The sequence below is a fragment of the Salvelinus namaycush genome, chromosome 24 (genome assembly GCF_016432855.1).
Source record: "Salvelinus namaycush isolate Seneca chromosome 24, SaNama_1.0, whole genome shotgun sequence".
Lineage (NCBI taxonomy): Eukaryota > Metazoa > Chordata > Actinopteri > Salmoniformes > Salmonidae > Salvelinus > Salvelinus namaycush.
Genome location: NC_052330.1, coordinates 35220010 through 35234325, shown reverse-complemented (window position 1 = coordinate 35234325; position 14316 = coordinate 35220010). Strand labels below are relative to the sequence as shown.

The window sequence follows — 14316 nt, the reverse complement described above, 5'->3', positions numbered from 1 at the left end:
TAGCTAGGATAGATGTAGTAGGTGTTATTAGAGCTAGTTCTGAGACTAGCTAGGATAGATGTAGTAGGTGTTATTAGAGCTAGTTCTGAGACTAGCTAGGATAGATGTAGTAGGTGTTATTAGAGCGTGTTCTGAGACTAGCTAGGATAGATGTAGTAGGTGTTATTAGAGCTAGTTCTGAGACTAGCTAGGATAGATGTAGTAGGTGTTATTAGAGCTAGTTCTGAGACTAGCTAGGATAGATGTAGTAGGTGTTATTAGAGCTAGTTCTGAGACTAGCTAGGATAGATGTAGTAGGTGTTATTAGAGCTAGTTCTGAGACTAGCTAGGATAGATGTAGTAGGTGTTATTAGAGCTAGTTCTGAGACTAGCTAGGATAGATGTAGTAGGTGTTATTAGAGCTAGTTCTGAGACTAGCTAGGATAGATGTAGTAGGTGTTATTAGAGCTAGTTCTGAGACTAGCTAGGAGCTGGATCATGATGCAGCTGCTGTCGTCTACAGTACTTCATGTACTCTCGACTCCACGCTGGGTCCCCCTGTCTGTCATTAATAATGTCTCCAATGCAGCTCTCTGTGTGTGTGTGTGTGTGTGTGTGTGTGTGTGTGTGTGTGTGTGTGTGTGTGTGTGTGTGTGTGTGTGTGTGTGTGTGTGTGTGTGTGTGTGTGTGTGTGTGTGTGTGTGTGTGTGTGTGTGTGTAAACTTGCAAGGTATGTGTATCTGTTTTTTTTTGTTTTCGAGTCTAAGATGTGTATGTACGTAGTGTACCTACCAGTATGTGTGTCCTGGACACGTCTGTCTGGGTGGGAGAACACCCAGATTTGCCAACATCCTCATAAAACCATGTGTTCGAAAACAGCATTTTCAGGTGAACAATATCGCTCACAAATTACGTGTAGATTAATGTCATTTGGATATCATCTGTGACTGAATATCAGCTTTGGAGCACTCTGGGTGTATTTGGAGGACATCGGGTAATAGGATAATGAAAGGAGAGAGAGAGAGATAAGCAGGTAGGTAGCCTAGTGGTTAGAGCGTTGGAAACGTTGCCAGATCGAATCCCTGAGCTGACAAGGTAAAAATCTGTCATTCTACCTCTGAACAAGGCAGTTAACCCACTGTTCCTAGGCCGTCATTGTAAATAAGAATTTGTTCTTAACTGACTTGCCTAGTTAAATAAAAGGTAAAAAGAGAGAGAGATGTATGTAACATTGTAGTGTTTTTCTGTATAGAAAGGTATTGGGCAGACCGCCTATGTAAAACAAAAACAATACATACAAATAATTTTCGGGATTTTAAATCCATTTCAGTGTAAACATAAACAACTACAACCAGATATAAGTGTGTGTTGGCTGTTTTCGACTCTCTCTACCGCACCTGCTGTCTCGACCTCTGAATGCTCGGCTATGAAAAGCCAACTGACATTTACTCCTGAGGTTTCACCTGTTTCACCCTCTACAACCACTGTGATTGTTATTTGACCCTGTTGGTTATCTATGGATGTTTGAACATCTTGAAGAACAATCTGGCCTTAAATGGCCATGTATTCTTCTAATCTCCCAACCGGCACAGCCAGAAGAGGACTGGCCACCCCTCAGAGCCTGGTTCCTCTCTAGGTTTCTTCCTAGGGAGTTTTTCCTAGCCACCGTGCTTCTACATCTACATTGCCTGCTGTTTGGGGTTTTAGACTGGGTTTCTGTACAGCACTTGGTGACAACTGCTGATGTAAAAAGGGCTTTATAAATACATTTGATTGACGTAGAAAAGGTAATGGATCTATATATTTTTTATTAGATCATCTTTGAGAACTAACAATCACCAAAATAAAAAAAAGTAGACAGTCAGGGAGAATCTAAAATTCCAGAAATTATGCATTCAGGAATATTTTTGTCATGGCATGGCCCCCCTTGATTTTGTTATATTGTTTGAGTCAGTCAGATAAAATTAGAATATGGCATAAACTGTGGCAAAGTGTGTAGAATTACAGGAAATTAGCTTCAAAACTGTAAAATGTTCTCTTCGCCCAATGGCAAAGTGTGTAGAATTGCAGGAAATTAGCTTCAAAACTGTAAAATGTTCTCTTCGCCCAATGGCAAAGTGCGTAGAATTGCAATTGTGCGATTGACCACGCCCACGACCACGCCCACCGCCACGCCCACCACCTAAGCCTCATTTTTATCCAGAAAAAAATCCTGTTTGTTGACAGGCAGAGACAGAACGACTATGAGCCTAAAGGAGACACGTCGTAGTGCAGTGTTTTCTATCACTGCACTAGGGACGATACTGTTCAGGATGGAGGCCCTACTTCAGTTGTAGCAGTATGACAGGGTTTGATTGTGTTTATTTGGCTATATCTTTGAACCCAGCATTGATCCAAATGAGGAAAAAGGTATTCTTTATATTTTCAATCTATAGCCATTTTAGGCCCCTTGAAAAAAAATATATGTGAGGCTTTTGTTGTGGAATATCGATTCAGTGTTGAGGATTCCATCTGAAGGTCTGAGGGTGGAGTCAGAGACCTGCCGGTCCTTCTGCATGTCTCACGACATTGATTTATCACCATGCAGGGGTACATGTAATTCACCACCATAAACACCCTGATTAGAAACACATTCATGATGATGATCCAAACCCCACTTTCCAAACGACTCTATACAGTTTGAGTTTCTCTAACTTTGAATCTCTGTTTTTATTACCTGAGTCTTCCTTGAATTTATTTTTCTATTTGAAGCCATTTTTTGTCACTACGACTTCAAGCATCGGTCTCTTGAACATAGTATGGTTAAACCCCAGAATATTTTAATATTCATTCTTAGAAAGTAAAACCTCATTGACGCCCTTTTTATCTACAGGAACAGCCACATTGTAAGGATCTGAGCTAATCTCTGGTGAGGAACACAGACACATTGGAAACATGACCCTAGCAGGTAAGATATAACTTGAAATATATATTAATTGTTTACTAAGTATCTATTATAATTTCAGACAGTATATACAGATACACACTTCATATACGCAATACCATAGCCATGAGGTGCTTTGAAAGGCTGGTAACGGCTCACAGCAACACCATTATCCCAGAAACCCTAGACCCACTCCAATTTGCATACCGCCCATACAGATCCACAGATGATGCAATCTCAATCACACTCCACACTGCCCTATCCCACCTGGACAAAAGGAACACCTACGTGAGAATAATGTTCATTGACTACAGCTCTGCGTTCAACACCATAGTGCCCACGAAGCTCACCCTGTGACTAAACACCTCCCTCTGCAACTGGATCCTGGACTTCCTGACGGGCCGCCCCCAGGTGGTGAGGGTAGGTAGCAACACATCTGCCACGCTGATCCTCAACACTGGAGCCCCTCAGGGGTGCGTGCTCAGTCCCCTCCTGTACTCCCTGTTTGCTCATGACTGCACGGCCAGGCACGACTCCAACACCATCATTAAGTTTGCAGACGACAACAGTGGTAGGCCTGATCACCGACAACGACGAGACAGCCTATAGGGAGGAGGTCAGAGACCTGGCCAGGTGGTGCCAGAATAACAACCTCCCTCAACGTAACCAAGACTAAGGAGATGATTGTGGACTACAGGAAAAAGAGGACCGAGCACGCCCCAATTCTCATCGACGGGGCTGTAGTGGAGCAGGTTGAGAGTTTCAAGTTCCTTGGTGTCCACATCACCAACAAACTAGAATGGTCCAAGCACACCAAGACAGTCGTGAAGAGGGCACGACAACGCCTATTCCCCCTCAGGAAACTAAAAAGATTTGGCATGGGTCCTCAGATCCTCAAAAGGTTCTACAGCTGCAACATCGAGAGCATCCTGACTGGTTGCATAACTGCCTGGTACGGCAATTGCTCGGCCTCCGACCGCAAGGCACTACAGAGGGTAGTGCGTACAGCCCAGTACATCACTGGGGCTAAGCTGCCTACTATCCAGGACCTCTATACCAGGCGGTGTCAGAGGAAGGCCCTAAAATTGTTAAAGACCCCAGCCACCCCAGTCATAGACTGTTCTCTCTACTACCGCATGGCAAACGGTACCAGAGTGCCAAGTCTAGGACAAAAAGGCTTCTCAACAGTTTTTACCCCCATGCCATGAGACTCCTGAACAGGTAATCAAATGGCTTCCCAGACTATTTGCATTGTGCCCCCCCCAACCCCTCTTTTACGCTGCTGCTACTCTCTGTTTATCATATATGCATAGTCACTTTAACTATACATTCATGTACATACTACCTCAGTTGGCCCGACCAACCAGTGCCCCCGCACATTGGCTAACTGGGCTATCTGCATTGTGTCCCGCCACCCGCCACCCACCACCCGCCAACCCCTCTTTTACGCTACTGCTACTCTCTGTTTATCATATATGCATCGTCACTTTAACCATATCTACGTGTACATACTACCTCAATCAGCCCGACTAACCGGTGCCTGTATGTAGCCTCGCTACCGTTATAGCCTTACTACTGTATATAGCCTCGCTACTGTTATTTTTCACTGTCTTTTTACTGTTGTTTTATTTCTTTACTTACCTATTGTTCATCTAATACCTTTTTTTGCACCATTGGTTAAAGCCTGTAAGTAAGCATTTCACTATAAGGTCTACACCTGTTGTATTCGGCGCACGTGACAAATAAACTTTGATTTGATTTGATTATACCTACATGACCAAAAGTATGTGGACACCTGCTTGTCGAACATCTCATTCCAAAATCATGGGCATTAATATGGAGTTGGTCCCCCCCTTTGCTGCTATAACAGCCTCCACTCTTCTGGGAAGGCTTTCCACTAGATGTTGGAACATTGCTGCTATAACAGCCTCCACTCTTCTGGGAAGGCTTTCCACTAGATGTTGGAACATTGCTGCTATAACAGCCTCCACTCTTCTGGGAAGGCTTCCCACTAGATGTTGGAACATTGCTGCTATAACAGCCTCCAATCTTCTGGGAAGGCTTTCCACTAGATGTTGGAACATTGCTGCTATAACAGCCTCCAATCTTCTGGGAAGGCTTTCCACTAGACGTTGGAACATTGCTGCGGGGACTTTCTTCCGTTTAGCCACAAGAGCATTAGTGAGGTTGGACACTGATGTTGGACGATTAGGCCTGGCTCGCACTCAGTGTTCCAATCCAAAGGTGTTCGATGGGGTTGAGGTCAGGGCTCTGTGCAGGCCAGTAAAGTTCTTCAACACTGATCTAGACAAACCATTTATGTATGGACCTCGCTTTGTGCACGGGGGGTATTGTCATGCTGAAACAGGAAGGTGCCTTCCCCAAATTATTGCCACAAAGTTGGAAGCACAGAATCGTCTAGAATGTCATTGTATGTTGTAGCGTTAAGATTTCCCTTCACTGGAACTAAGGAGCCTGAACTATGAAAAACAGCCCCCGACCACTACTCCTCCTCCACCAAACTTTACAGTTGGCACTATGCATTGGTGCAGGTAGCGTTCTCCTGGCATCTGCCAAACCCAGATTTGTCCGTCGGACTGCCAGATGGTGAAGCGTGATTCATCACTCAAGAGAACGGGTTTCCAATGCTCCAGAGTTCAATGGCGACGAGATTTACACCACCCCAGCCGACGCTTGTCATTGCGCATGGTGATCTTAGGCTTGAGTGCGGCTGCTCGGCCATGGAAAGCCGTTTCATGAAACTCCCGACGAGCAGTTCTTGTGCTGACGTTGATTCCAGAGGCAGTTTGGAACTCGGTAGTGAGTGTTACGACCGACGACAGACGATTTTTACACGCTATGCACTTCAGCACTTCAGCACTCGGCGTTCCCAATCTGTGAGCTTGTGTGGCCTGTCACTTCGCGACTGAGCAGTTGTTGCTCATAGATGTTTCCACTTCACAATGACGGCACTTAGAGTTGAACGGGACGGCTCTAGCAGGGCAGAAATCTGATTAACTGACTTGTTGGAAAGGTGGCATCTTATAACGGTGCCAAGTTGAAAGTCACTGAGCTTTACCTACATACTGTATACTCCAAAAGATATCATGAACCATGATGCTGCTTATACAGTAGCTAATGTGTTAAGCCATGTTTGGGAGGTGTTGATTTAAACTGTAAACTAAAAGGGGTGGGGATAATGCTTATCTCTCTCTCTCCTCCTAGGAGCAGTAGATGGATGGTCTTATCTCTCCCCTCCTAGGAGCAGTAGATGGATGGTCTTACCTCTCTCTCCTCCTAGGAGCAGTAGACGGATCGTCTTATCTCTCTCCTCCTAGGAGCAGTAGAAGGATGGTCTCCTCTCTCTCTCCTCCTAGGAGCAGTAGACAGATGGTCTTACCTCTCTCTCCTCCTAGGAGCAGTAGACAGATGGTCTTATCTCTCTCCTCCTAGGAGCAGTAGAAGGATGGTCTCCTCTCTCTCCCCTCCTAGGAGCAGTAGAAGGATGGTCTCCTCTCTCTCTCCTCCTAGAAGCAGTAGACGGTTGGGCTTGTCTCTCTCCTCTTAGGAGCTGTAGACGGTTGGGCTTGTCTCTCTCCTCCTAGGAGCTGTAGACGGTTGGGCTTGTCTCTCTCCTCCTAGGAGCAGTAGACGGTTGGGCTTGTCTCTCTCCTCCTAGGAGCAGTAGACGGTTGGGCTTGTCTCTCTCCTCCTAGGAGCTGTAGACGGTTGGGCTTGTCTCTCTCCTCCTAGGAGCAGTAGACAAATGGTCCTCTCTCTCTCCTCCTAGGAGCAGTAGAAGGATGGTCTCCTCTCTCTCTCCTCCTAGGAGCAGTAGACGGATGGTCTTATCTCTCTCCTCCTAGGAGCAGTAGACAGATGGTCTTATCTCTCTCCTCCTAGGAGCAGTAGACGGATGGTCTCCTCTCTCTCTCCTCCTAGGAGCAGTAGACGGATGGTCTTATCTCTCTCCTCCTAGGAGCAGTAGACAAATGGTCTTATCTCTCCCCTCCTTGGAGTTCTTTTTCTTTTATTACAGGCTTTATCACACAATACTCCATAAGGACAAAGCGAAAACAGTTTTTTTTAAATGTATTACAAATAAAATACAGAACTGCCTTATTTACATAAGTATTCAGACCCTTTTCTATGATAATCGAAATTGAGCTCAGACACATCCTGTTTCCATTGATCATCTTCGAGATGTTTCTAAAACTTGATTGGAGTCCACATGTGGTAAATTCAATTGATTGGACATGATTTGGAAAGGCACACACCTGTCTATATAAGGTCCCACAGTTGACAGTGCATGTCAGAGCAAAAAACAATGCCATGAGGTCGAAGGAATAGCCTGTAGAGCTCTGAGACAGGATTGTGTCAAGGCACAGGTCTGGGGAAGGGTACCAAAACATGTCGGCAGCATTGAAGGTCCCCAAGAACACTCCATCATTCTTAAATGGAAGAAGTTTGGAAGCACCAAGACTCTTCCAAGAGCTGGACGCCCGGCCAAACTGAGCAATCGGGGAAGAAAGGCCTTGATCAGGGAGGTGACCTAGAACCTGATGGTCACTCTGACAGAGCTCCAGAATACCTCTGTGGAGATGGAAGAACTTTCCAGAAGGACAACCGTCTCTGCAGCAATCCACCAATCAGTGGCCAGATGGAAGCCACTCCTCAGTAAAAGGCACATGACAGCCCGCTTGGAGTTTGCCAAAAGGCACCTAAAGGACTCTCAGACCATGAGATACAAGATTCTCTGGTCTGATGAAACCAAGATTGAACTCTTTGGCCTGAATGCCAAGCGTCACGTCTGGAGGAAACCTGTCACCATCCCTACGGTGAAGCATGGTGGTGGCAGCATCATGCTGTGGGGATGTTTTTCAGCGGCATGGACTGGGAGACTAGTCAGGATAGAGGGAAAGATGAACGGAGAAAAGCACAGACCACTCAGGACCTCAGACTGGGGTGACTGGGGTGAAGGTTCACCTTCCAACAGGACAACGACCCTAAGCACTTAGCCAAGACAATGCAGGAGTGGCTTCGGAACAAATCTCTGAATGTCTTTGAGTGGCCCAGCCAGAGCCCGGACTTGAACCTGACCGAACATCTCTGGAGAGACCTGAAAATAGCTGTGTAACGACGCTCCCCATCCAACCTAATAGAGCTTGAGAGGATCTGCAGAGAAGAATGAAAGAAACTGCCCAAGTACAGGTGTGCCAGGCTTGTAGCGTCATACCCAAGAAGACTCAAGGCTGTAATCGCTGCCAAATGTGCTTCAACAAAAGTACTGCGCAAAGGGTCTGAATATTTAAGTAAATGTTATATTTCCGTGTTTTTTTTTTATAAATGTGCAAAAAAAAATCAAAACACCTGTTTTTCTTTGTCATTGTGGGGTATTGTGATGTCATTATGGGGTATTGTGATGTCATTAAGGGGTATTGTGATGTCATTATGGGGTATTGTGATGTCATTATGGGGTATTGATGATGAGGATGTTTTATTGTATTTAATCCATTTTAGAATAAGGCCGTAACTTAACAAAAATGTGGGAAAAAAGTCAAGAGGTCTGAATACTTTCCGAATGCACTGTATATTATAGGGAGGTTGGGTTAACATTAGTCTGGCTTATTCTTGTGTTGGCTTGGAATGTGTGGCTAGGTTTACACTGTCAGAGTTAAACTGTACCCTACAGTTGACCTAGGCTAGGCTGAATACCAACAGCAGAGATTGGCTAGATGTGGCTTTTGGTCTTGTCCTCTACTGACCTATCTTTTAATCTACTGGGGGGGGGGGGGGGGGGGGGGGGAATGACCTCCGTTCTGATCTCGCTACTTCTGTGTAGCGAAACAGAGCTTGGTTCATACGAGGCAAAAAATCTATATACTGCCTGATCTTTTGATAATGATAGTAATTAGTGACAATGAACTCTTGTCACCCAGAACCAAGTATCTGGCCAACTATTCCATTTACCATTGAGTTTAACATTTAAATGTGAACCGTCTCAAGAGATGATAACGATGATGACGATGATGATGACGATGATGACGACGAACTACTATGTGTCTGTGTCTATTCTTTACGATTAACCGTGTGTGTGTGTGTGTGTGTGTGTGTGTGTGTGTGTGTGTGTGTGTGTGTGTGTGTGTGTGTGTGTGTGTGTGTGTGTGTGTGTGTGTGTCCTGCAGCGTACAGAGAGAAGTTGAAAGAGCTCCCCCTGGTGTCTCTGTTCTGCTCCTGCATCAACCCTCAGACCATCGACTGTAAGCCCACATACAAAGCAGAAGGTAAGACGACACGTTTAGACACTCGGTGGCCAGTTTATTAGGTACACCTATCTTGCACCGGGTACTTTGCCTCCAGAATTCTTTGCACCGTGGATTCTCCAAAGTGTGGCGTTCAAACGTTGCTCAACTGCTATCAAGGTTCTAACGTGAGCCAGGAACACATTCCCCACACCATTACACCACCAGCCTGTACCGTTGACACCAGGCAGGATGGGTCCATGGACTCATGCTGCTTACGCCAAATCCTGACTCTGCCATCAGCATTACGCAACAAGAACCAGGATTCATCAGACCAGGCTTTTCCTGTCCTCAGTTGTCCAGTGTTGGTGATTCATCAGACCAGACAGTGTTTTTCCTGTCCTCAGTTGTCCAGTGTTGGTGATTCATCAGACCAGACAGTGTTTTTCCTGTCCTCAGTTGTCCAGTGTTGGTGATTCATCAGACCAGGCAGTGTTTTTCCTGTCCTCAGTTGTCCAGTGTTGGTGATTCATCAGACCAGGCAGTGTTTTTCCTGTCCTCAGTTGTCCAGTGTTGGTGATTCATCAGACCAGACAGTGTTTTTCCTGTCCTCAGTTGTCCAGTGTTGGTGATTCATCAGACCAGGCAGTGTTTTTCCTGTCCTCAGTTGTCCAGTGTTGGTGATTCATCAGACCAGGCAGTGTTTTTCCTGTCCTCAGTTGTCCAGTGTTGGTGATTCATCAGACCAGGCAGTGTTTTTCCTGTCCTCAGTTGTCCAGTGTTGGTGATTCATCAGACCAGGCAGTGTTTTTCCTGTCCTCAGTTGTCCAGTGTTGGTGATTCATCAGACCAGGCAGTGTTTTTCCTGTCCTCAGTTGTCCAGTGTTGGTGATTCATCAGACCAGACAGTGTTTTTCCTGTCCTCAGTTGTCCAGTGTTGGTGATTCATCAGACCAGACAGTGTTTTTCCTGTCCTCAGTTGTCCAGTGTTGGTGATTCATCAGACCAGACAGTGTTTTTCCTGTCCTCAGTTGTCCAGTGTTGGTGATTCATCAGACCAGGCAGTGTTTTTCCTGTCCTCAGTTGTCCAGTGTTGGTGATTCATCAGACCAGGCAGTGTTTTTCCTGTCCTCAGTTGTCCAGTGTTGGTGATTCATCAGACCAGACAGTGTTTTTCCTGTCCTCAGTTGTCCAGTGTTGGTGATTCATCAGACCAGGCAGTGTTTTTCCTGTCCTCAGTTGTCCAGTGTTGGTGATTCATCAGACCAGGCAGTGTTTTTCTTGTCCTCAGTTGTATAGTGTTGGTGATTCATCAGACCAGGCAGTGTTTTTCCTGTCCTCAGTTGTCCAGTGTTGGTGATTCATCAGACCAGACAGTGTTTTTCCTGTCCTCAGTTGTCCAGTGTTGGTGATTCATCAGACCAGGCAGTGTTTTTCCTGTCCTCAGTTGTCCAGTGTTGGTGATTCATCAGACCAGACAGTGTTTTTCCTGTCCTCAGTTGTCCAGTGTTGGTGATTCATCAGACCAGGCAGTGTTTTTCCTGTCCTCAGTTGTCCAGTGTTGGTGATTCATCAGACCAGACAGTGTTTTTCCTGTCCTCAGTTGTCCAGTGTTGGTGATTCATCAGACCAGGCAGTGTTTTTCCTGTCCTCAGTTGTCCAGTGTTGGTGATTCATCAGACCAGACAGTGTTTTTCCTGTCCTCAGTTGTCCAGTGTTGGTGATTCATCAGACCAGGCAGTGTTTTTCCTGTCCTCAGTTGTCCAGTGTTGGTGATGGCGTGCCCACTAGGGAGCTGCTTCTTCTTGTTTTTAGTTGATAGGAGTGGAACCCAGTGTGGTTGTCTGCTGCAATAGCCCATCCCTGCAATATCCCGTCTCGTCTGCTGTAATAACCCATCCCTGACAAGGACCGACGAGTTCTGCATTCCGAGATTCCGTTCTGCACACCACTGTTTTACTTTGCCGTTATTTGAGGCCTGCCTGTTAGCTTCCATGATTTTTGCATTCTCCTTAGACCTCTATCATCAACAAGCTTTTTTCACCCACGGGACTGCCACTAACTGGATGTTTTTTGTTTGTCGCACCATTCTCAGTAAACCCTAGACACTGTCATGAGTGAAAAGCCCAGGAGGCTGGCCGTTTCTGAGATACTGGAACCCGGCGCACCTGGCACCAACGATCATACCACGCTCAAAGTCGCTTAGGTCACTTGTTTGGTCCATTCTAACGTTCAGTCGAACAGTAACTGAATGCCTTGATGCCTGTCTGCCTGCTTGATATATCAAGCCACGGCCACATGACTCGGACACATGACTCACATGACTAGGAGCGATCCATTTTCTAGGAGCGATCCATTTTCATGAACGGTGTACCTAATAAACTGCCCACTGATATTTCATTCATATACACTAAATGAAAATATAAACCCAACATGTAAAGTGTTGGTCCCACGTTTCATGAGCTGAAATAAAAGGTCTCAGAAATGTTTCATATGCATTAAAAACGTATTTCTCTTAAACTGTTTGCAAAAAATTTGTTTACATCCGTTAGTGAGCATTTCTCCTTTGCCAAGATAATCTATCCACCTGACAGGTTTGGCATATCAAGAAGCTGATTCAACAGCATGAACATTACACAGGTGCACCTTGTGCTGGCGAAAATAAAAAGCCACTCTAAAATGTTCAGTTTTGTCACACAGCACAATGCCACAGTTGTCTCAAGTTTTGATGGGGGCTTGCAATTGGCATGCTGACTGCAGGAATGTCCACCAGAGCTTTTACCAGAAAAGTGAATGTTAATTTATCTACCATAAGCCGCCTCCAACATCGTTTTAGAGAATTTTGCAGTACGTCCAACCGGCCTCACAACCGCAGACCACGTGTATGGCGTCGTGTGGACGAGCAGTTTGCTGTTCACAACGTTTACATCAGAGTGTCCCATGGTGGCGATCGGGTTACGATATGGGCAGGCGTAAGCTATGGACAACAAACACAATTGCATTTTATTGTTGGCAATTTGAATGCACAGAGATATCGTGATGAGATCCTGAGGCCAATTGTCGTGCCATTCACCCGCCGCCATCCCCTCATGTTTCAGCATGATAATGCACGGCCCCACGTCGCAATGATCTGTACACAATTACTGGAAGCTGAACATGTCCCAGTTCTTCCATGACCTGCATACTCACCAGACATGTCACCCATTGAGCATGTTTGGGATGACGTGTACGAGAGCGTGTTCCAGTTCCCGCCAATATCCAGCAACTTCGCACAGCCATTGAAGAGGAGTGGGACAACATTCCACAATCAACAGCCTGATCAACTCTATGCGAAGGAGATGTGTCGCGCTGCATTAGGCAAATGGTGGTCATACCAGATACTGACTGGTTTTCTGCTCCACGCCCCTACCTTTTTTTAAAGGTATCAGTGACCAACAGATGCATATCTGTATTCCTAGTCATGTGAAAGATTAGGGCCTAATTAATTTATTTGACTTGACTGATTTCCTCATATGAACTGTACGTCTGTAAAATCTTTGAAATTGTTGCATGTTGCGTTTATATTTTTGTTCAGTATAGTTCCTGATGACATCACAGTACAACATATTCAGACAGAAATTAAGACATTTAAAAAAATATGTATTAACATATATAACTAGTTATCTAAACAATTGTGTTTTAAAGTGCTTACCTCCAGTCTCTCCTGTACCATTTCCAGATGCGGTGGATCTGGGCTGGTGTGTGATAAAGGACGTAGAGGTGATAGAGTTGAACAAGCGTGCGTCGGGCCAGGCCTTCGAGGTCATCCTGAAGCCCCCGTCGTTCGATGGCATCCCAGAGCTCAACGCTACCATGCCCCAACGCAGGGAACTCTCCATGGAGGAGATCCAGAAGAAACTAGAGGCTGCAGAGGAGAGGAGGAAGGTGAGGAGACAGGGAGGAGGAGAGGAGGAAGGTGAGGAGACAGGGAGGAGGAGAGGAGGAAGGTGAGGAGACAGGGAGGAGGAGAGGAGGAAGGTGAGGAGACAGGGAGGAGGAGAGGAGGAAGGTGAAGAGACAGGGAGGAGGAGAGGAGGAAGGTGAGGAGACAGGAAGGAGGAGAGGAGGAAGGTGAGGCGGACAGGAAGGAGGAGAGGAGGAAGGTGAGGAGACAGGGAGGAGGAGAGGAGGATGGTGAGGCGGACAGGGAGGAGAAGAGGAGGAAGGTGAGGTGGACAGGGAGGAGGAGAGGAGGAGGAAGGTGAGGAGACATGAATCGAGGAAAGATTCATGTACACACACACACAAACCATAGAGATAGATAAAGGACTAGTGCCCAAAGGCCTGTTTTAGCATGGAAATCGCCATTGAGGACTGTCACAATTTTTAAGTAGTCAAATGGGTGGGACTTCCTATGGGTTAAAGGAAGGATCACATAATTCCATCCAGGTCAACAGGAGGAATCAGCCAATGAATTATACTTGTGAACAAACATTCCATTACTCCAGGTGGCAGTAAATAGCCATCCTTGACTTTATACCTGTTCAAACAACACACTCTAGGGGGCAGTATGCACCCTTTCAGTTTGTTTACCAAATCATAGAAGTACTAGAAGAAAATTGACTTTAAAATGGAGATGGCCTCAACGGCGCTACCCATGCTCTCACAGACGCCATAATGGGACAGATATAATGTCCTCTAACTATCTCTATGGCACAAACACACCTGTCTGTATCCTGCTCCTGATACTCTCACACCGCCCTCTAGTGCCAGGAGGCTGAGCTGCTGAAGCACCTGGCAGAGAAGAGAGAGCACGAGAGAGAGGTGATTCAGAAGGCCTTTGAGGAGAACAACAACTTCATCAAGAACTCCAAGGAGAAGCTGGAGCAGAAGATGGAGGCCAACAAGGAGAACAGAGAGGCTCTGCTGGCGGCCATGTTGGAACGACTGCAGGAAAAGGTAATGTTTAACTATCTTCTCCTTCTTTCTTTCTATTGAGTTTCTCTCTTTTTCTCTCTAAGTCACTGTTTCTGTCTATGTCTGTCGGTATCTCTCTCTCTCTCTCTCTCTCTATCTCTTTCTTTAGTCTCTCTCTTTAGTGTCTCACTTTAGTTTGTCTAATCAAACTCACTCTTTAGTCTCCCTCTCTCTTCCTCTCACCAGTCTCTCTAAATGATTCTATAAAGGAAGGTA

At 45.8% G+C, this 14316-nt stretch overlaps 1 protein-coding gene across 1 annotated transcript; it reads left to right on the top strand.

The window, feature by feature from the left end:
• Positions 1-9077: 9077 nt before the first annotated feature.
• LOC120019407 (stathmin-4-like) lies at positions 9078-14295 on the top strand (the record flags this gene model as incomplete). Its single annotated transcript, XM_038962696.1, has 4 exons — positions 9078-9186; positions 12863-13068; positions 13891-14082; positions 14287-14295. Coding segments are annotated over 4 exons (516 nt in total), but the record flags the coding sequence as incomplete, so codon positions are not given.
• Between the last annotated feature and the right edge of the window lie 21 nt (positions 14296-14316).